This window comes from Pan troglodytes, chromosome 9 (genome assembly GCF_028858775.2).
Source record: "Pan troglodytes isolate AG18354 chromosome 9, NHGRI_mPanTro3-v2.0_pri, whole genome shotgun sequence".
Lineage (NCBI taxonomy): Eukaryota > Metazoa > Chordata > Mammalia > Primates > Hominidae > Pan > Pan troglodytes.
Window position 1 is genome coordinate 110,888,303 of NC_072407.2, and position 24,428 is coordinate 110,912,730.

Genomic DNA, 24,428 nt, shown 5'->3' on the forward strand with positions numbered 1-24,428 from the left:
AATTATTGAAATGTTACTCTTACCCTTAAAAAATGTTGCATTTGTGCTTTTATTCTGTTTTTCTGCTTCTGAGCAGCCTAAGACTCGCATATGTCACCAGGCAGCTGAAACCTAAAACATGTTCAAGGCTTTCAGGGATGAATGACCTTAAAGCTCAGGATAGTCTAATTTGAGACCTATGTTCTTATTATCAGTTCAGCCCCGAGCAGTAGTAACTGGGAGTTGCGGGCTGCCCATGGACTCTTTGAAAGTTATGGCTCTGCTCTCCCCACAAAATGTGTTATGTATATTTACTTTATATTTTTCATATTGTTTCAGGGGTTTTGTGGCTTCCAGGAACCCCAGGTTAAGAACTCCTAATCTAAAGCTCTCCTGAACCTGTTATAATAGATTCCATACAAAGATCTTTTAGAGTTTTAAAAAAATTTCATCTCTTTAATTTCAAAGATGTTATTTATTATAAGGTACTATTAGATTGTTTAAAAGGGGGGGGGGGGGTTGAAATCCTGTGATCCAGTCCCACCACCTGAAGTTTCCTCTATATATGTTTTTTATAGTACGTTCTTTATATTCTACTAACTCACTGTGAACACTTTTAAATGTCATTAAAATATTCTGTGGGGGAGTCCTTTTTTTTCAATTTACATACAGTACAATTCACTGTTTGTGGTTCACTTCTATGGGTTTTGACAAATGCATAGTGATGTATCCATCGTAATCAAAGATGCAGTGTAGTTTCATCACCTCAAAAATGCCCTCTTGCTGCCTCCTCCTGATCTATTTTTTGTAGCGATGTGTGCCTTTTCTGGAATTTCTTATCAATGAAGTCATCTCATATGTAGCCTTTGGGGTCTGGCTTTTTTGGGTTTAGCAAGGTGCATTTGAGATTCATCCACTGTATTAGGCTGTTGTTGCATTACTATAAAGAAATACCTGAGACTTGGTAATTGGCTCATGGTTCTGCAGGCTATACAGGAAGCATAGTGGCATCTGCTTCTGGGGAGGCCTCCAAGAAGCTTCCAGTCATGGCAGAAGGCATGGAGCAGAAGTAAGAGAAGTGGGGTGAAGTGACACATACTTCTAAACCACCAGATATCGCAAAGACAGTACCAAGGGGATGGTACTAAACCATTCATGAGAAATCTACCCTGTGATATCCGATTACCTCCCACAGGCTCCACCTCCAGCATTGGGGATTACAATTCAACATGAGGTTTGAGTGGGGACACAGATCCAAATCATATCATCCATGTTTTTGTATATATTAATCCTTTTTTTATTGAGTAATATTTTAGTCATCAGACTATTTACTATTAATACCTGGTTTACCATGTAGTACTTTTATTTACCTTCCTCAAGAACTGTGGTGCATTCTAACATTGATACTCCTTTGAGCCTTAATCATTTATTTAGTTTCAATTATGTTATTTTGTGTATAATATTTTATATTTTTCTAGTATGATACACTGCTTCCTTAGATGATGTAAATATTTCACATTTCTGCTTATGTTAGAATTTAGAGAAAGCAGGAGGGGTCCTTGAGGATATGACTGCCAAACTGCTGGAATGTCTTTTCCCAGTGTGCACACATGGGTTGATGATAAATGTTAGTATAGGCATCATCACATGCATTTCTCTTCCAGTGCTCATAACAACCTTGAATGGTAGATGTCAGTGTTCAGATTACACTGATGAGGAAACAGAAGCTTCCTGAGTTCATGGCCTAAGGACACACAACTAGCCATTAGTGGATCAGAAGTCAAATTAGTGTCTTGTGACTCATCTCCTATTAGAGTGTTTATTATTGTAAGAAAAATAGTGAACTGGACTTGGAATTTTTCTTTTACTTAATATCTTATTTAGTGTAATATTTCTCAGAAAAGACAAGAAATAAAGATGATCAATAAGATGCACCATTATTTAATAGGGCGTTATGAAATTGTAGCATCATCAGTATCCTGTTGGGCTCTGTGAAATATTCATATATTAAGAAAGCAAGTGAGTAAGCAATTTAGGAAGAAGAATGAATTTTGTGCAAAGCAGCCTTAGAAGAAATCTCATTTTGCTAAAAGTCTTAAGGTTAAAATGCTGAATCAGAGTCCTTAACTGGCATACTGTGTCTCAGATTACATTCTTCTTTTATACCAATGCTCAGCACCCAGGAAGTGTGCAGTAAACAGTTGTTAAATGAATATTCCAAGTTCCGAAGATCCTTCCGGTTTTGGAATATGCTCTTTAGGGCTTTTGCATATTCATATGCCAGCCCTTTGCCTGCCATTCTTAACTTTATTCACTGCATGCATTATTTATATCACTTCCTCATAGTCCTTCAGTCAAATATCCCCATTGTTTTGGAATGATGAGGAAAAAAATAAGGTATTGAGAGGAAATTGTGTAAGTGCTACTTTATTGACAGGACCAATTCTGTACTGAGGTGGCGTTTGTCTGAATTTACCTGTTTGTTCCTTGATATGGCTTTTATCCTTCCCCAGCATCCTCCATTGCCTCTTTTTTTTTTCCCTTTTTTGAGACGATGTCTTGCTGTGTCCCCCAGGTTGGAGTACAGTGGCATGATCTCAGCTCACTGCAACCTCCACCTCTCAGGATCAAGTGATTTTCCTGCCTCAGCCTCCCGAATAGCTGGGATTACAGGTGCCCACTACCATGCCCAGCTAATTTTTGTATTTTTAGTAGAGATGGGGTTTCACCATGTTGGCCAGGCTGGTCTCAAATTCCCATTGCCTCTCATCCCCTCAAATTTCTACATGGTTAGGTGGCCAGAGCTGAAATGTGTTGCCTTCCTCTCATTTGCTGTGTCAATTGTATATATTAATGCTGGGTGTTAGGAAGGGCAGAGATGTTTCTGAGCAAGATCCCCATAATTGTAGGGGATCAAAGTTGGGGTTTTCAAGTACACTTCAGCCAGTATATATTAGAGATGCACCAAATACATACACATTTGGCCATATGCCAAAGGATCAAGTATATAAATCAGTATTAACGCTGTAACCCAAATCACCATTATAGAATAAATTTCTAGGAGGCAGATAAACTAAAAATATTGCAAAATATTTTTGTTAATATTACAACATTATTATTAAAAAGTGACGGGGCCAGGCTGTTAAAATTTAACATCATGGTGTGGGAACCATAATTTCTCAGCACTGTCAGTTGCTCTTGTGTTTCCTGTTCTGCACATCTGCCTTAGTAAATACATACTCACTTTCAGTAATGCATTTAATAACATCACTAACCTTTTTGTGTTCATAATTCAGAAAAAATTTTAATTTCTTCTCTAAATAATTTAGTGCCTAGGATTTATAGCTTGGGGAAATCTCAAAATCAGTCTATCTTTAACTACTGAGGATGGTCAGCTATCCATAGCAATCAATTTTTATTTTAAATTTAAAAACTATGAAGAATTAATGCATTCTTGGAAAGTTGTTTTGAAGTTTAGTGGAAACAAAATGTGTTTTGATTACCTCACTTTTCTCTAAAATTTTCTTTTTAATCTTTACATTCCTTGTCGGAATCAAAAATAGTTTATAATAAATTTTGGAATTTTTCCTCTTCATGAAATTTCAAAGTTGACATTTTGCTTTTAATTCATACAATATGGGAAGACTTTAAGTCCTAAATGGAATTAAATAACTAAAATTTCAATTCAGTTCTTAAAGGTTATTTTGTTTTTATGAATGCTGTATGGCATGTAGGAACGTAATAAAGATAATTCTCTGTATTTAGGCTTTTAATATATTTTCTCACTGATAATCACTGACAACCTAGCATGACTAGGGCAACAAATTAGGAAATTTGTTTTAAAAATCAGGCAGTGGGTCTCTAATACATTAAATATGTTTTTACTCTTGTGTCCCATTTATATTTGGTGTCAGACAACAGACATTACCATGTAGTTTGCTGAGTTCTGGGGGAATGGAAATGAAAAGTGTGTTATTATATAGCATATTTTAGGGTGTTACTGTGTGCCAGGTACTCTAAGTGCTTTACCTATGTTGTTTCATTTCACCTGCACAGTCGTCCTGTGAAACAGATGCTTTTTACAAGTTTTACTGAAGAAACGATGCTTAGAAATACTTGATGACTTGTATTATCAGGTATAGTATAAAGAAACATGTTTGGTCTTTGTCCCTGGTTCCTGGACAGAACACCCTTAAACCCCTGGGATTTCCTGAGTGACAGGAGTGTTTCTGGTTTTACTTAAGAAGTCACCTTTCAGCACTTGGCATTTATACTAATGAGGTGGCTTATGGTGGTATCTCTAGATAGCTTCAGGGTAGAGGCTGGTTACCAGAAAGACCAAACAGTTGATTAGAGGGTGGAGCTTTTAGCCCTATTCCCCCCACCTCCCTGGAAGGGAAGGGTGGCTGGAGATTGAATTATAAAAGCCCTTGAAAAGTGAGTTCAGAGAGCTTCTGCATGGGCAGACACATTCATATGCTGGGACGGTGGCCCACCCAGGAAGGGCATGGAAGTTCTGTGCCCCACTCCCACCCCTTCCCTTGTCCTGTGCCCCACTCCCACCCCTTCCCTTGTCCTGTGCCCCACTCCCGCCCCTTCCCTTGTCCTGTGCCCCACTCCCGCCCCTTCCCTTGTCCTGTGCCCCACTCCCGCCCCTTCCCTTGTCCTGTGCCCCACTCCCGCCCCTTCCCTTGTCCTGTGCCCCACTCCCGCCCCTTCCCTTGTCCTGTGCCCCACTCCCGCCCCTTCCCTTGTCCTGTGCCCCACTCCCGCCCCTTCCCTTGTCCTGTGCCCCACTCCCGCCCCTTCCCTTGTCCTGTGCCCCACTCCCGCCCCTTCCCTTGTCCTGTGCCCCACTCCCGCCCCTTCCCTTGTCCTGTGCCCCACTCCCGCCCCTTCCCTTGTCCTGTGCCCCACTCCCGCCCCTTCCCTTGTCCTGTGCCCCACTCCCGCCCCTTCCCTTGTCCTGTGCCCCACTCCCGCCCCTTCCCTTGTCCTGTGCCCCACTCCCGCCCCTTCCCTTGTCCTGTGCCCCACTCCCGCCCCTTCCCTTGTCCTGTGCCCCACTCCCGCCCCTTCCCTTGTCCTGTGCCCTACTCCCGCCCCTTCCCTTGTCCTGTGCCTCTTCCTCTGGCTGTTTCTGAGTTTAGGCCTCCATAATAAATGGGCAATCATTAAGTAAAACCCTTTCCTGAGTTCTATGAAAAGTTGTAGAGAATTATGGAACCTGAGAGGGGCCTGTGGGAACCCGTGAATTTGTAGTCTACTGGCCACTGGTGTCCAAAGTGTGGGCAGTCTTGTGGGACTGAGCCCTTGACCTGTGGGATCTGTGTTAAGACACTCTGCATGGTTATTGTCAGAAATGAGTTGTATTGTTGGGCACCTGTTGGTACCTGTTGGATTGGTGTGAAGAGACACCATGCATTTGATGTTAGAAGGCACCACAACAGGCAAGAAGCAGCAGAGGGTGTTCCAGGAGAGAAATAGCATGCACGAAGACTTGAGGTGGAAAGAGGCTTGACTAGTGCCGGTATCTGAAAGAACGTGTTGTAAACAGGTGTCTTACATTATCACATGTGAGATTTGAAATCTATTTCAGAATTCTAATTACAACACAGAATTGGAGTGATCAGAATTGGGGAAAGAATACTTGCAGGAAGACGCATTAGGCAGCTGGTGCAATATTCTAGGCAAAAAAAAAAAAAAAAAAAAAAAAGGCTTGGGGGCAAAGGATAAGGAAAGTGGAGATTACCACATGTAAGGTATCATAGGAAACACCTGCATGTTTTACGAAGCTTATAAAATACACTTGATACTGGAAAAAACAAAAACACTGTATAGGCACATCCAAAGTTTTAATGATGAGATTTGAGATTCAGGGTGATGTAGGAGAAAACCCCTTGTGTATGTCCAGGTTTGTATGACCTTGGTAAGTAATTTAGTCATCAGAATCACAGTTTTGTAATTTCAAAAATGGGAACAATAAATCTTTTTGACCTACTTCATAGGCTTTGAAGATCAAGTAAGATAATCTATGTTAAAGCACTTTGTACGTTTGTTGTAGGAGAATGCCACATCTTATTTGTGTTTCTTGCCATTATCAAAACCAAAACAAAAATAACCAGTCAGGTGACATTTCTGTTTTGGGATATTTTCACCTGACCTACTTGTAAATGAGTTTTCCAACTAACTGTTTTAAGAAAAGTCATTCCTGTTTTAGGTGAAGTAATTTCCTCAGAGGTTCTTAAACTGTATTTCAGGAACTGCCAGTTATAGAGGTGACACTGATCTCTTCATGTGGGTAAAATACTCCCCCTCTTTCTGCCCAGGGCTTTAAGAGAGGAGCGTGCATGTGTGTGTGTGTGTGTGTGTGTCTGTGTGTGTCTGTATGAGGATGATAGGGGGTTCTTGTTTTGAGCAGGCTGGAAGGGTGGAGAAAGATGAGAGAACTAGTCAGTGAGGGGGTAGTGGTGGTAACTTTCAACTTGGAAATATGAAGAGAAAGAACCATGTTGACAGCCAGAATGCATAATCAGTCAGCCACATGTTAGGGGATCCATAAGGTGAAAACTGCTTTCTATCTCTATCAAATGTTAGACATTTAGCAGGGCTTGTGGAATTGATTCGCTCTTGATTGACTGCTCCCCAGAAATAGCAGAACCTGGCTTTCATTTTAATGCTTATGTGGGTAACGGTTCTAGAACAGCTCATTTTGTTATCAGGGCAGGGACATGATTTTGTTCACTGCAGCATGTCCAGAACCTAAAAGTGTGTCTGCTATACATAATAGGTGCTAAATAAAGATTTGTTGAATGAAGACATCTTTGTCTTAATCCATTTGTGCTGTTGTAACAAAATACCTTAGATTGGGGGTAATTTATAAACAACAGAAGTTAACTGCTTGCAGTTCTAGGTGGGAAGTCAAAGATCAAGGTGCCAGCAGATACAGGGTCTGGTAAGGACTTGTTCTCTGCTTCATAGATGGTACCTTCTTGCTGTGTTCTTCACGTGATGGAGGGGCTGAGCAAGTTTCCTCAGACCTCTTGTAAGGGCACTAATCTCATTCAGATAGGCTCTACTGTTAGGACCTAATCAGTTCCCAAAAGCTTTGCCTCCTCTTCTTTTTTTTTTTTTTTTTTTTCCTGAGACAGGACCTAGCTCTATCACCCGCTGGAGTGCAGTGGCGTGATCTTGGCTCGCTGCAGCCTCTGCCTCTTGGGCTCAAGCCATTCTCCCACCTCAGCCTCCCAAGTAGCTGCAAACTATAGGAGCGTGTCACCATGCCTGGCTAATTTTTTTGTAGAGATGAGGTTTCACCATGTTGTGCAGACTGATCTCGAACTTCTGAGCTCAAGCAGTCCATCTGCCCTGGCCTCCAAAAAAGCTTTGCCTCTTAATACTATCACTTTGGGGGTTAGGTTTCAACACATGAATTTTGTGGGGGACACAAACATTTAGACCGTAGCATGTTTTTGTAAGGCATCCTCTCAGTGTTAATTAAACTGCTGTCTTCTTGGTTTCTATATTTAACAGAGGTCTGATGTGTACGACTAAGCTTCTGTGTATATTCTCTTAAATATATTATGTACCTGTCTCAGTCACTTTGGGCTGCGGTAACAAATTCCATAGACTAGTAATTTAAACAACACACATTTCTCAGAGTTCTGGAGCCTGGAAAGTTCAATATCAAGGTGCCAGTAAATTTAGTATCTCCTGAGGGCCTGTTTACTGATTTGTAGATGGCTTCTCACATGGTGGAAGGGGAGTTAGCTAGTTCTCTAGTTCTTCTTTTAAGGGTGCTAATTCCATTCATGAGGGCTCCACCCTGATGACCATCACATTGGGATTAGGGTATGGACATATGAATGAAGAGGGGTACAAACATTGTGCATTATAATACCCCTGTAATCCATAGAGTCTAGTTGATTCTCCTTCCTTAATATTTCTCATACTGATCCTCCACCTTCATCTCTACTGCCACTTCCTTCATTAATTATTATAGTTTTAAAACTGATATCCTTCCTTCAAATGTTATACCTTCCAACAGCCCTTTCTATTGCTGCATTTCTAAGGTACTAATTTAGTTTCCTGCTAAAATGCTTAAACGGTTTTCCCTTACTTACAGCAGTGAGTTTCCAGCCATGGTGTCCTAACACACTGACATAACTGGGAACGGTGTCAGGCAAACTTGGCTTCCATTTGATTCCTAAATTAGATAGCTACAAAGATAAAAAAGCTACATACCCTCCTCACAATTTGCCCACAAGGATATTCCTGTGGAGAAAGGACAGACAAGAACTCAAAGTCATCCCTCTGCTCATGTGAGAAAAATGCTTATCTGAGTGTTTCCTCTGCCCTATTGCTTCACTAAGCCAGACTAAGGCATGAGTGACTATTCCTCTACCTCCACCTCACATGTCAATTGTGTATTTAGTAAGAGGCTAATCAGAGACTCAAAAGAATGCAATTGTTTGTCTCTTATCTACCTATGACCTGGAAGCCCCCTCCCTGCTTCGAGTTGTCCTGCCTTTTTGGACAGTTGTGAGGTGATAGATATTTCAGAGAATATTTGACTCATGAAAATAAGTCAAAAGGAGGTAAAAATGAGGATGGTTCTGTCAGCCCAAAACATCTGAGACAAATCTCAACCAATTTAGAAAGTTTATTTTGCCAAGGTTAAAGGACACACCCATGACACAGCCTCAGGAGGTCCTGAGGACATGCGCCCAAGGTGGTCGGGGCACAGCTTGGTTTTATACATTTTAGGGAGACGTGAGACATCAATCAGTATCTGTAAGATGTACATTGATTCAGTCCAGAAAGGCAGGACAACTCGAAGCAGGGAGGGGACTTCCAGGTCATAGGTAGTTAAGAGATAAACAGTTGCATTCTTTTGAGTCTCTGATTAGCCTCTTACTAAATAGACAATTCACATGTGAGGCGGAGGTAGAGGAATCATCATTCCTGCCTTAGTCTGGCTTAGTGAAACAATAGGGCAGAGGAAGCAATCAGATAAGCATTTGTCTCACATGAGCAGAGGGATGACTTTGAGTTCTGTCTGTCCTTTGTCCACAAGGAATATCCTTGTGGGCAAATTGCAAGGGAGGTATGTAGCTTTTGTAGCTATCTTATTTAGGAATAAAATGAGAGACAGGTTTGCCTGACACAGTCCCTAGCTTGACTTCTCTTTGGCTTAGTGGCTTTGCCATCCCTATTTTCCTTTTATGGTCCCATTTTGGTAAATTATCTCTTAAATCATTCATGAAATCAAAGATAGAGACAGAGCAGCTAAGAATGTCCATTTTCTTACCGTATGTGGCTAGAAAGTACATACTTCTAGGCTTTGCTAAAAAGACATAGTACTTCAGAATGTTTTCATTATGGTGATACTATTTTTAACTTAGTGACTTGTGTTGTAAATGATAGTGGTTTTATTAATAAATTAAAGGTATTAGTCACATTATACTTTCCATAATACAGGTATTCCACATTTTATTGGTCATTGTCATGAATTGACTGTAATGCCGCACAGACAATATGGTATAGCACCAACATTGCAGTCATTTTGTAGGTCAGGAAATAGCAAGGCCTGGATGTTGTCAATTACAAGAGTCACATTAAAAAAAATCCAAATAGCATTTTATCCATTTGAAAGTAAATTTTTATTACTTTGAATTCGTATTTTCTTTATATACCAATGTAAATAAACATTTATATTGGAATACTGAGTTAAGGTATTTATATTAAGTTTAACTTTCAAATTATTCTCTTATTAAATTGTAGGTATTTTGTGAGGGTCACTTTATAATGCTAAAGGGGCATAGTAAATTGTGGCATTATATATTAATACACTTGAATAATGTATTCTGCTCAAAGTGTCAGAGTGCAGATCTCAAAGCCAGCAGAGCAGCTGGAAATTAGAGGAATCGCCAGAGGCAGCCACAGAGAGGGTAAGCCTACCTCTGCCTGAATTCTTGGCTAAGTACCACATTGTACAGGCTCAGGGGAGACCCATAGGAAACTAGAAGCCACAGGATCAAAACAGATATAAGCAGCTCCTTACTATGGATTAGAGTCTGCAGTTTTAATCTAGGCAAAGTACCTGCCTGTTAGAATACAAATTCAGGAGTCCTCAGAAAACATGATAGAATCTAGTGTTTCGGTAATATGTTATCTACAATCTCCAGTTTTCTACAAAAATATTAGACATGGAATTAAACAGAAGAGTGTGATCTATACCCCAAAAAAGGCAATCAGTAGAAGCTGACTTAGCTCAGATTTGATTTTAGCAAAGACTTCAAAGCAGCTATTTTAAATATATTCAAAGAATTAAAGGAAAATATGGTATCAGTGAATGGAAAAATGTTCTGGGCAGGGAAATGGTAACCATTAAAAAAAAAAATACTGGAAATCCTAGAGCTGAAAAGTACAGTTACTGAAATTTTAAAAATTGCCAGGTGAGCTCAAAAGCAGTTTGGCATTGTCAGAAGAAAGGAACAGCAAACCTGAACACCCAGTAGAAATTGTCCTGTATGAGGAATAGAAAAAAAAAAAATGAAGAAAAAGGAACAGAACCTATGAGACCTGTGAAGTAGTCCAGTATACATGTGCTTGGAGTCCTGAAAGGAGAGATGAAAAAGAGACATAAACATATTTGAAGGAATAATGGCTGGAAACTCCCCAAATTTAGTGAAAAACATTATCAGATCCAAGAAGCTTACAGAGTCCCAAGAAATACAAACACAAAACCATTCCTAGACGTATCATGGTCAACTGTTATGATAAACAAAAAATTGTGAAATCAGCCAGAGGAAAATGATACTTGCTTACCCTTCAAGGAAAACAACTGAAAGTATTTGTTGCTGATGCTAAAATTTGAGCTTTTAGGAAAGCAAGAATTTTGGAAAACTTGTATTCACCAATATTTCTCAATATTTGACTTTGGAAAATTTGTAACCACCAACAGCTTCCCAATACTAAAAAGGCTTGTTTTTTTTTTTGGTTTTTTTTTTTTTTTTTTTTTTTTAAAGACATCGATGGTGGATAACAAATGTGACTTTAAAAAAATTATATAATGCAATATGTCAACATTTAGAGATCTGCATAATCTATGTAATTCAGTGAACAATTATTTTCCAAGTAACCAATGTATGATGTTACAAAATCATTCACTAAAGATCCATTCAAAGTGCAAGGTAGACCAATGGATTTTAATGTAACAAATTTCAAAAAGTTCATTGATATGGTTTCAGTTTTCATATGACAACTAGTTTTTAAGAAGCTATTACACATCAACGTTTGCTATGGAATGAACAAAGAATAACTGCAGTTTTCTGAAAAGGTTCTATTACTCTTCCCTTTCCCAAATACCTATCTGTGAGAGGCCAGATTGTCTTTACATTTTTCAACCACAACAGTATTGCAACAGAATGAATGCAGAGCGGATTTGAGAATGCAGCTGTCTTCACTTAACCCAGACATTAAAGAGACTTGCAAAAATGTAAAAAAAAAAAAAAAGTTCTTTAGGAAATTACAGCTATTTTTCATAAAATATATTTTTATTTAATACAGTTTATTAAATGAATAAATATATTTTTTAAATTTTTAATTCCTAATACAGTAAATGTCAGTAGATCTTCCCCATGTTAACAAAAGCTCTTTGGCATCCTCCATTCTTTTTAGGTGTAAAGGTGTCCTGAGACCAAAAAGTTTAGAACTGTTTTGAGTCTGCTCTGCCTCCACCTTCAGATAGTACATTCCTTTAAGGGCATCAGACTGGAAAATTAGAAATATCTTGTAGCTCAGGAAATTAGAATTCTTGAGTTTATGGTGACATCCAATTTTTGTTGGTGTCTTTGATTATTTTCAAGTAAATAATAAAATAAGCTGTCAAGTGTGCTGCTTAATGCTTCTAATCCCCCCTCCCCCCAACTCAATTTCTTTCCAGACCTTTTATTTTTTACCAAGGACTCTCACCAGGAAAATAATAAGGGACTTTAGCAGTGGTGACTAATTCTTATGTTTAGAGGTTATCAAAGAATGTTAGAGTACTTTAATAGTGAATAGCATAATAGTGCTAGCACAGTCATTACTATGCTATTCTGAACTGTTATTCAATTTCTGGGAACGAGCATTAATCATTTGAAATCAAAAGAATCAAAGAATCATTGAAGTTTATGTCATTTGGTATGAAGAATTGTAAAGATGGTAACTGAAAGAAACTGAAATTTTTTTAGTCCCACTTATAATTTTCTGTTAAATGCATGTGCCACTGCTTGTTTCGGTTTATCTGGTAGTTGACAAAACCAATCTACCAGAAATAAATTTGTTGTGTGATGTTCATAACATAAATGTATAATAAGTTTAATTTTGCATTAGTTTGTTTTTTGACAAAAATAGCCACCAAAAATTAAAAACAAAAGAAGCCCACTTACCTACCTGCTTGCATGAAACTGAATAGATCTCAACTTCCATACGTTCCCTCCCATGCATTATTGCTTTTCCCATTTCTTGGTGTTCCTCCCCTTCTCCCATTCTTCTTAGTGACTCTGCACTTGCATGTGAATTTAGAAGACCCATCACTACAAATAAGCTTGTACAGATCTGATTATTGTTGTTTCGTTTTTAAGAGATGGGATCTCACTCCATCACCCAAGCTGGCATGCAGTGGTGCAATCATGGCTCACTCTAGCCTCAGCTGTCTGGCACACGAGATCTTCCTGCCTCAGCCCCTGGAGTAGCTAGGACTACAGACACATGCCACCATGCCCAGCTAATAGATCTGATAGTTTTTTAAGACTTACACTTTTGTGGTCATAAAATCAGACAAATGTTACTGTACTCTGGCTTCTGATCTTTTATATTTTCACCTAGTATTTTTGGTAGTTTTGAAACTTACATGTGTGGACAGGATCACTAAAACAATTTTGTGTGCTATTTCTTTATGTTTATTTTTATTTTATTTTAGAGATGTTGCCCAGGTTGGTGTGCAGTGGCTATTCACAGGCGTGATCATTGTGTACTGCTGCCTCAAACTCCTGGGCTCAAGCAATTCCCTTGCCTCATCCTCCTGAGTAGCTGGGATGACAGGAGCATGCCACAGCACCTGGCTTTTATTTCTTTGATAATTGAGTTGAGTTACACAGAAATAATAAAATAGACAATTTTCTCCTGTATTGTGTTTAAAGGACTGAATAGTGATTTGCTTTCTGAATCTTATTTTATTTTTGAAATGATAAGGATTTTCATTTCTTTGCCAATGGTTGTGGTTCTGAAAGTCACATAAGGGCCTACACCAGAATAGAAAGCTAATCTGAGGATGTCAATTAGAGGGATATCCATTTGGGTCTGCAAATAAAACCTGATTATTTATCAACTGACTTCTTCAACTGCAATTTCCCTTATTATTATTTTTTAGGCCAAAGATGAAGAGGAAGCCTTTCTGGATTGGAGTGATGATGATGATGATGATGATGATGGATTTGATCCAAGCACACTCCCAGATCCAGATAAATACAGAAGCTCTGAAGATTCAGATAGTGAAGATATGGAAAATAAAATAAGGTATGTTTTTACTATGGGTATGAAATACGTACTTAGTACTCTCACATCAGTCTTTTAATGAATCCAAAAGACATTACTAAGAGTTCTACTCCAAGAGATGTTTATTGCTTTTTTTTGATACCTTTACTTAGATTCCTGGAAATCCTGCTGCTGTTTTTTTACTCATTTTGCTGCAGATTATTCTGGTCATGTTAGGGCCTTTTTGATTATTTCTGTAATCCCTATTAATAGATATGAGTATGATATATGAGTTGTGTTTTTCCTTTCTCTATTCTTTTTTTTTTTTCTTATCTTTCTCTGAGTCCTTTATGCCTAAGTATTTGATGCACTAAGATCTGTTCTCTGCAAACAGAGTTAGGGTTTTATTTTTTTTCATTGTCAGAGAACTCTATTAAAGATACTGCTAAAAATTGTCCTTGAATTTTAAAAAGTGGACATTATTCTTCCACATTCTTTTATATGGAATTAAATAACAAAATACTGGTGGGGCTGGGCGCTGTGGCTCATGCCTGTAATCCCAACACTTTGGGAGGCTGATGTGGGAGGATTGCTTGAAGCCAGGAGTTTGAGACCAGCCTGATCAACAAAGTGAGACCCCAAATCTACAAAAACAAAATTTTTTTTAATAAATAAAATAATGGAACACTTGTACAGAAACAACTCTTGACAAATTCCTTCACTTTAAAGTCTATTTGCTATTATTTATTTGCTACCATTGGCAGAAACAAATGAAATGTGATGAATAGTAATATGACTTGCTCACCATTTGTTTTCAGAGTACTATGTATTAGATTACATTAAGAGTTTATTGATTTCAAAGTTGAGAATGTTAAACTTCATGCTCAATCTAAACCAGTGAGCTTCTTTACAGAAGGGAGGTACTAATGACAGATAGAGTTAGTATGATTGAAGGGAAGAGGAAGCCTGATGGAACCCTTGAAGTGCTAGCACAGGGTGTTTGCAGTTGGAGAAGTAGGCCATAGAGAGCTATAATTTGTTTTAAACAAGAACATTATGAAAAGGTTTTAAAGATTTTCTTAGGACAAAATGCTGTAGAGAGACAGAGTTACTCTTCATTTGAATCTTATGCATATTTAAACATGAATTATTTTTTAATAGGGAAAATTCACTTATCCAAATTCAGTTTTCTGAGGTGATGCCAGAAACTTCCATTTGCTGTTGGACAACTAGGTGGTTGAACATATGAGCTTTATATAGTATGTGTAGGCTCTAGGTAGTGGACATCATTGTTTTACTACCACAAGAGGCACCACAGATAAAAATAATTTGATTAGGATTTAGAAAAATATGCAAATGTTTGTGCCATAAGGATTAAATAATTTAGGTTCTGGGCATATTCCTAATCTTTAAAAATTGACCTCTAAGAGTAAATATAGATGCTCTGAGTTCCTTGGTGTATGTGTCTGAGACCTAGATGAACCCCAGTGGGGTCAGGTTTGCTTCCCCTTGTGTTCCTATATAAATGCACCTCTTTTAGAATGGTTTATGGGGTCTGTATTTTGGTAGATGTGATTTAATGTAACATACATGACTTTCAGTCATTATCTTCCAAGTGTTTCCATGTAACTTGACTCCCTGGAAGCAACATTAATTGGTTCTTACATTTCTGCAGCCATATTTTGCATATCTATCTAATATACCTTTAAAAAATAGTCAACCTTTGAAACCTTTGGCAGGATGTCAGCAGTCCTTCTGCATTTGATTTATATGGATTTTTTCCCTAACATTTTAGATAGTTTCTGGGTCATCTTTCATCTGTGTACAGCAGGCATTTCATTTAATTCTTCTGCCATTTCTTGCCCTTATAGTGACATTTCCATGCTACCACCTAGTTAATAGAACTTGTTCTCTAGTAGCTCATGTGTTTCATCCTGTTAATTGGCTGTAAATGTTTTGTACCTAGAAATTGTCTTTACATTTTTTTTTTGGTACCAACACTTAACTGCTCTAGCCTCAATTCCCACCCCTAATATTACTGTCATGGCACAGAGAATGCCTTGACATATTTGAATTGATTAATTGATTGATGAAGGAGATTTACAGGGTTAAAAAAGAAATGTAATTATAAGAGACTATATCATTGGTCCTAATATTAATAGGTTAAATGATACAAGAGATGACAGAATATAGATGGAGAGTTGGAAGAAGCCAAGTTCATACAGTGTAATGGTGATGAACAAGAAGGTAGGAGTACTGTGAGAGATGACAAAGCATCTTAACTTAAAGACAAGGGTTCAGATGGAAAGTATTTAAGCATTATATGAAAATTAAAACAGTTTTAATTTCATGCACAGCTAACAAGTCAGCATTAGTGGAGACTGGGATTGGTCAACTTGTTTTAAGCTGACAAAAATTGTCTTTTGTTGAAGAGGAGGATATCAACAAGGGCTTGATCACTGATGAGGGATTTTATTCCTGTAGCGTATATAAGGGCTTCCTAGCAGGTTTTTTGTTTTGGCCTGTGAACACAGAGATTGTCTAATCTTATAGCCTCCTTCTAGATGAAAAAACCAAGGCTTTAAAGGCTAAAATAACTTGTCTGTGATCACAATAAAAGTTAGGGACAGATCAGTGTGATCTTTGTAAATTAAACTAACTCCCTAGTTCTAGAATCTCAGTTAGGTTGTATAGAATTATCCTGGTGTTGAGAGAGGTAGCTCAGGATAATGTCATTTGACTAAACACCTGGATCCATGGACTAACCATAAGATAGACATGGTTTCCCACCCTCAGCATTATTGATATTCTGGCCCAGATAATTTTTTGTTTGAGAAAGGGTATAAGCTGCTTAGCATCATCCTTGGCCTCTACCACTAGCATTTGGGACAACTAAAAATGTCTTTAGACATTGCAGGTATCTCTGAGGAAGCAAAATTGCCCACAGTTGAGAACAACTGGATTAGACCCCAGATGGCAGATACATATTACTGGTGCTTAATTTCCCCTGTCCTTCATTCAGAGTAGGTTTTTTCTCTTTTCACTTCCATTTGGCCTAAGCAGTCCTCAGCACAGTCTCTATCAATCAATTGGAACTGGTACGGAAGGTAAAACCTATTTGCCATTCCTGGACTAGCAGGCAGGATTTGGAGTAAATTATAAGTAGTAGCCTACATCTGTAATTTCTATTTATACTTTAATTTCCATTTTTCTCCCTTTTCTGTGGTTTATTTGCCTCAATGGCAATGAATCAAGATGTATGTAAACTAAAACCAAAATTGTTTTAGATAAAGAAAATGTATTTGGAAGATTGTATATACTAGAATTTTGACAGTGGTAATTGCTGTTGCTGCTAGCATTTGCATAGTAGCGCCAGTAAAGTTTTTCTGTATTCTTCCAGTTTGGCTACACACTGGAAGCATACAGCTTCCATCTGCTTATGCTTCTCATAAGCTGTATGATTACGTGCTAAGATCTTATGATGTCAGCTTTAGTGAGTCCTCTTGACATGTTCACAGGTTTTACTTGCTGTGCTGTCTCTAGCCCTCTACTCAGTAATTGAGGCAATGGCTAGTACTCCAGCCTCTTGGACATCATCACATCTCTCAGTAGGTTATTCTCTGGCTATACACTTAGCATTTTCAGGGACGAATTCACTCTTATGGGACTAGATAGACCAATTAGAAAGTAGCTATTAGTCCTGGCCGGGCGTGGTGGCTCACACCTGTAATCCTAGCACTTCAGGAGGCCGAGGTGAGTGGATCACGAGGTCACGAGATCGAGACCATCTGGCTAACACAGTGAAACCCCGTCTGTACTAAAAATACAAAAAATTAGCTGGGCATAGTGGTGGGCGCCTGTAGTCCCAGCTGCTGGGGAGGCTGAGGCAGGAGAATGGTGTGAACCTGGGAGGCAGAGCTTGCAGTGAGCCGAGATCATGCCACTGCACTCCAGCCTGTGCGACAGAGCAAGACTCCCAGAGAGAGAGAGCCGAGCACAGTGGCTCACGCCTGTAATCCCAGCACTTTGGGAGGCCGAGGTGGGCGGATCACAAGGTCAAGAGATTGAGACCATACTGGCCAAACTGGTGAAACCCTGTCTCTATTAAAAATACAAAAATTAGCCGGGCGTGGTGGCGGGCGCCTGTAGTCCCAGCTACTTGGGAGGCTGAGGCAGGAGAATTGCTTGAACCTGGGAGGCAGAGGTTGCAGTGAGCCGAGATTGTGCCACTGCACTCCAGCCTGGAGACAGAGCAAGACTCCATCTCAAAAAAAAAAAAAAAAAAGAGAGAGAGAGAAGAGAGCGAAGAAAGCAAAGAAAGCAAAGAAAGCACGAGGGAGGAAGGGAGGGAGGGGAAGAGAAGGAGAAAGAAAGAAGCTATTAGTTCCAAACTCAACTAGCATGAGCGAGTTTCTTTGAAAATTTCCTCTGGGTGTTTCTTTTTCCTTTACTTTATTGACACATGTAAATATTCAGCATGAGTAACACTTTTGTTTCTCCACATGGAAAAGACACTGTCAGTTGGAACTAGGCAATGGAGAGCCAGATTTAGTGGAGAATGACAGAATCTGGGGTCAATAGTTCCCCCTCAGGGAGGGCTGACAGGGTTTTAAAGAGTTTTTACTTCTGCCTTCTTTCTCAGTTCAGTGCATAGCTGCAATAGAATTTAAACTATCTTCAACCCTCTAAAATTATCAGAATTGTTATCTCCAGCACTGAGATTTCAAAAGGGTTCTGATGTGGATTCAACTCAGTTTAGTTAGCATGACTAAAAGAGAACTTGCTTATAATATGGTTTCAGGGACAAAGAAAATTATGTGACTTTGGGTTTCTTTTAATGAGCTTTAAGAATACCACCATGAATAGTTTATTTATCCTCAAAAACAGAGCTGTGAAACAGGGGACCAGCTAATCTACCCGCAGTACAGAAGTAGTTGGGGCCAGATGTCCAAACTCCATTTAAGGATCTAGGCTTTCATGTGCTATTTTTGATGACAGGTGTAGAAGGGAGAGCTTGATGTTCTCTGGCTTTTTTACTCTTCTTTATCCATCTTATATATTGGTATAGGCTGTGTTTTACTCTGGCTTTCACCTCTCATTCTTCCTTTGAATATGTGGAATAGGTAGAATTAATAGATGTTAGGATTTGTTGTTGTTGTTGTTATCATTGGAGACACAACAGCTTAGTAGGAAACCCAGCTCTCTGTTTCAGTGGGCTTTGTGACATTCATTGAATTTATTGGTCTGCTGGGAACTGCACAGAGTCCTGTGTTCTTATCTCAAGTAAGTTTTGAAAGAGTTTTGTACCTTTTGAGGAACCAAGACCTCAGATACTGTAATTGCCTTTGGGCTAATGAATGATTTTTCATTTCAAATAGTCCATACAATAAAGTTACACCATGTTCAAAATAAAAATATTTTTAAAAGCTTCTATGTGGAGTGCCAAGAAATAGAGTAAGAATCTTCTGCATTATTTAAATCATATTTTACTTAAGAGTTAAGAATACCCACTTGATCTGTTAGTCTCTGGATTATAACATTTCTTCCATTCATTCTTTCAACTAAAAATGTTTTAGTGCCTGTCATGGGCCAGGCATGGATCCAGAAGATAAAACATTAAACAGGAAACATTTCTTTCCTGCTTTCACAAAGCTTTTTGTTCCATGGAGGTTACAGGTAGCTAAATAAGCAATAACACAACAGTGTGATGGATTAGTGCTGTGGTTTGTGCACTTGGGGAGGCGGTGGTGAGTGGAGTAGGTAGGGAATGAACATGGAGACCACATAAGTGATGGGTCCAATCTAGGCCTGGTGGGTCAGAAAGAGCTTCCTGAAGGCAGTGATGTCTACACTAAATCGGTCTTAGGTGTAAGTATTAACTGAGCAGAGGGGAGGGTAAATTGCACTTCTAAAAAGCGTGGCTTCTAAAGTGAGATGAGTGTCTTTAACCATATTCCATTTAAACTCTTCTTTCAATAAAATTGTTTCTTATAGTTGTGCTTCACAAGCTGAGAGACTTGATTCTGAGCATATAAGATTAATTTTTGTATATCTAGTAGCATTTATCATGTTTGGTTTTTGGCCATCTTCGTGTGAATTGCTAATGATGTGAAAATTTGCAAAGTATTAAATATAATGAAAAAGAAACAGCTGGATGTTCCAGATATTCATTATCCAGTCAAATTAAATTTTTAATATATATAATCTTAACCTTTTTCAAACAAAAAAAAAGGAAAAAGAAAAGGTGATGATTCGACTCTTACTAGCTTACATCAATCTTTGCTTTGTAGACTACATTCTCTAAGGCAGGTAGCTTCCTAAAGAATTCTTACATGGTGCAGGGTATTTGGTAGATTATTCTAGGTAGCATAAGACCAATTACATCTATAGTTTGTACTGAGGCTATTGTCCTCATTTAGACCCGATAACTTCTTTATGGATTGATACCTTTTCCAGTACAGAGTAAACTATTCCGCATCTAAATATAATTAGGTGTTCTTTTAACCTGTTTTTACACATCTCTGAATCAAAAGACTAATCAAGGTTTTTGGTCTGCATGTTTGTTCTTTTATTTGGGTTTTTGTTTTGTTTCTAAAAATCTGTTCCATATTCATTTTTCTATCTTTTGAGTGAACTTGCCTGTCTTTAAAAATGATCTCTTATGTGAGGTAGATGAACTGCTTTAACCACTGTAGTTTCTCCTAGTATTGAGTTCTGTGACATCTCTTAAATAAGTTTTGCTCAGTACCTATTCTAAGATTTTACAGTCAGCTTCATAATTTGTGGGAGGCTTTTCACTTGGAAAACAATGTTCTCAGAAGCCATTTTCATTTCTTTCTTGTTTTTGGATGGAGCTAAAAGAGCTTTTTCTTAGTCTAGGTGATTGTTTAAAAAAAATACTATTCACTGCAGTTTCCAATTACTTGAACCTCTCCTTCATTATGAATCTCATTGTGTGTAGCAAATGTAGAAAGAGGTTGGCTCAGCTTAATTATGTAGTGAATTTATTGTGTGCCTGCCGTTCTTTCCTCTTACTCTTTTCAGCTTCAGGAGTATATGCCCCCTTCCCATATGCCAAGCAACTTTCAAGAGAAAATCTCAGTCGTTTCTTATTTGTCAAACATTTGAAAATAAGAACAATATTTGGAGAAACTCTTGAGGCAGATTGTTGGGGTGGGGTTTGGGAAAGGCAATATTTGTCTTAGGACTTTTAGAGAAAGGTTGCTACACATTGGGGAAGGAGGATGTTATTTTCTGGGGTGAGGACTGGGTTGAGATGGGGAAGACACAGTTTGAGAAATTGGGAGTTTAAGAAGCTACTCTCTTACTGTTACTGTTTTTGCCCTGTGCTTTCTACTCTATCATTTAGTCAACCATTATATATAACTTAGGACAGTTGTGAGCCTGTCATTTTTCAGAAGCGCCAGGATCTCTAAGAAGGGTGAATAGCTCAGGATGCTATGAGGCTAAGATGAACCACCCTTGCTAGTAGGGTTCTCTGGCAGCTGCCCTAACTCTGGTGCACTGCAACTTTGTTTTCACTGAAAAGACCTTTGTGAGTGACTTCTTAGGATGTTTCTTTTTGTCATTTCACATTGCATTCACATAGAATGCACTCATGCCAAATGACTGCAAACTTTCTATCACTTGGTTACACCATAAGTTCCTTGTCTACCTCCCTTTTAAAATTTTTAGATTGTACCCATGCTTAGGTTTTTGGTTCTCGTTTGATTTTATTTTGTTATTACAAGTAATTTTAATGGGTTTTAATTTTCGCTATTGTAAGTAATTTTTAAAAATTGTTAGTAAATTTTTTAAAGATTGTACCCATGCTTAGGTTTTGGGTTCCTGTGTGATTTGATTTTATTTTGTAATTATAAGTGATGTTTTGGTGGGCAGCTTTGTTGAAGACTGGGTTTTCTTTCCTTTGAAGTCATTTGAAGGACTAATGAAGAGTGAGACTAAACTGTAAAACTTCATTTTGTCAGATAGCTGGAACATTAGGGACATGCTTGGGTAGGTGGTGATCTTAGATATTGAAAACTAATCAGGGAAAGTAGATTGAGAGAGAAGTGGATGGGATGTGTTTCTGAGGAGCACAAAATGTTCTAAATGCAGATTAGCTGTGAGAAAAATGCATAGCATAAACTCAACTTGTATGATGTTTAATTTTTTTTATTTTTAAATCTGGGAGAAGAGACATAATTATACCTTCTAAACTGCTGTGGAGCAGGGATTCTTAACCTGGGCTCTATGGATGAGCTTTAGGGAAATCTTGAGATTTCGTGAAAAATGATGGCATGGGTGTGCATGTAGCACAGACACTCCCATGCAGTTAACTGGATGGATTTATGACCAGAAAAATAGAGTGGGGCCAAAAACTTTTTGCCAGCCCCAAATGGCGTCGTAGATATTTTACAGATGGAAACACATATGTGAAGTAGTGGTATGATGTGCAGTCTTCTGCCTTCTAGTTCTTCCTCACCACCACCAGCCTTTTCTGATTATTAGAATTCTGATCCAAGAGGACCAGTTTTTTCCTCTCCTTTTGCAGTTATGTTTATAATGAACTCTGAGCCCATCAATCTTTTCTTAGATGAAATTGTTTTTACAAACTTGTTTTTAATACTGAGCAGCTAGAAAAGAGACATTAAGGACATGATACATTTTCACTACCGATTCTACATGTGGTAGCCTTTGCTGACAGGAGAAAGCTGAGCACATTTTATGGAATGTACTGCAGTAATTAATCTTCATTAGGACTGTTGCATGGCCTCGTAAATTAAAATTTATGGTAAGGGGAAAAGTCTCTGGCACAACATATTTGAATACCAAAGTGCCAGTATTTTAGGATGGGTATAAAGGTTTCTGAGAATGTTTCAGATGATCACAAGCTCATGTATTAGGTTTAAATTATTTAGGAAAAAATCCAAGCTACATTTATGATATGAATGCAAGGAGGAGAGTTTTATACAAATAGGTGCCCAAAACTGGGCTCTCAGGCGCTAAATTCTTGTCTCTCACAGTAGCTTTCCACAGCCAGTTTAGCAGCATGTTGTAAAAGGACACCTCAGGGTTTCTGTTTAAGGGCATATTCACTGTTCTCCACCTCCAGACACCCACCCTTAGCTTCCTTGCAGCTTTATCAGTCTTTGGTTCACCTGATTTCTTAACTTAGCATTCCAAAAGAAAGAAGAAAAAGCAAGAGGTTGAAAAGCTGCTCAGACAGTCTAATAAAGGGAGTGTGCTTTCTTCCAGCAGCCCCTTGTCCTTGCTTTTGTGAAATTTCTGAATAGGCTGTACAGTGATGTCAATCCCCTATTTTGTAATTTAACACATATAAACTTGCACACCCCTAATTGTACATGAAGAAATGCAGCTGCCACAGAAGTTATGAGCTCTAAAATGAGGCATATGCCACTTTCTGGCTGCACAGTCTCTTGTTCAGAGTCAGGCTTACAGAATCCCCCATAATTTCAGTTGCCGTTTTATAACTTAATTATCGGAACTGTCTGCCCCAGCATCCTTGGAAGTTTAGTGCTCACTCCACTAGATTGTGTTTCTATAAGGCACTGCATCCAGCAGGAGAGAAGTTAACAGATTTTCCCAGAAGATGTTTTTCTTCTATGTTGCCTTGGGCCACAGCCATATCAGACAGCGCTTGGAACTTTTTTTTTTTTTTCTTTTTCTGATGGAGTCTCCCTCTGTCGCCCAGGCTGGAGTGCAGTGGCATGATCTCAGCTCACTGCAACCTCTGTCTCCCAGGTTGAAGCAATTCTCCTGCCTCAGCCTCCCGAGTAGCTGGGACTACAGGCGTGTGCCACCATGCCTGGCTAATTTTTTTGTATTTTTAGTAGAGAAGGGGTTTCACCATGTTAGCCAGGCCGGTATTGAACTCTTGACCTCAGGCAACTGCCTGCCTTGGCCTCCCAAAGTGCAGGGATTATAGGCGTGAGCCACCGTGCCCAGCTGGAACATTCTTGAAGTTTGGTTTAGTGGTTCTGATTATTGTGTCCTCGCAGCCCAGGAAGTGTGGTTTCTAGGTTACAAAGGACATTCTGACTTGTTTTGTTTGGATTTAATTCACACATCATTTAAAGTATGCTGTTTACCAGTGAGAGGTCTTCCTATTCATGGCAGGTACCAATGATTACCTTCCTCTTCTGTGATAATATGTTATTTGCCCCACTCTTTCCCACACTTGTAAGTTTATTAGCTAAAGTGTCCTAAAAGCCAGAAAGGGAATTAAAAATTCAAGTGGAATAAGCCCTAGGAGTTCTCACTACATGGAATAATACATCAGTGAATCAGTCTCTCTCCTTATGCCTTTCTCTATCAATACATAGAAATTTAAACTATGCCTGATCCTGGCAGGGTGTTCTCAGAAGCATCTGTTTTACAAAAATAGTTGCTCTAGCAGGTGTGAGATATGAATTACATGAGGTTCTGTGAACCGAGAGACTGAATGCCTTGCCCACATGCACCGCTGCTTGTAGTTTTGGAATATTGATCTACACGCTGTATTATTATCAACTTTGCAACAGGGAAAGTAGTTTTGTGAAATTAAGACTGTTAGAACAAAGGCAGGCTACTTGGCTTTGTGGGGAAAACTGTGGGTTTGGGGATTAGACAGACCTGAGTTTGAATCTTTCTTTTACAAGTTATGGACCTTTGACAAGTTACTTAATCTCTGTGACCCAGCTTTCTTCATCAGTCAAAGGAAGATAATTTTTACCTTGCAAAGTTACTGTGAAGATCTAACGAGGGTAAAAAGAAAGTGAAATATGACATTGGATAGGGTCATTAATGTGTAGTAATTATTTTAATTACTAAAAGCAAAACTGGTAGGAGTTTGTAAATGAGTATATACATTGATAGGAATAAAACTTAATGTCCTCTAGGATAGCTACTTTTCATTGTTTTCCTCA

General features: G+C 38.6%; 1 protein-coding gene across 1 annotated transcript in view; it reads left to right on the forward strand.

Annotated features, from left to right (window-relative positions):
* Positions 1–24,428, forward strand: part of DDX10 (DEAD-box helicase 10) — a 276,872-nt gene that overhangs the window by 240,422 nt on the left and 12,022 nt on the right. The window contains exon 17 of the mRNA XM_009424123.5: positions 13,397–13,542. Coding sequence (XP_009422398.1) covers positions 13,397–13,542 — 146 coding nt within the window. The remainder of the gene's footprint in view (positions 1–13,396; positions 13,543–24,428) is intronic.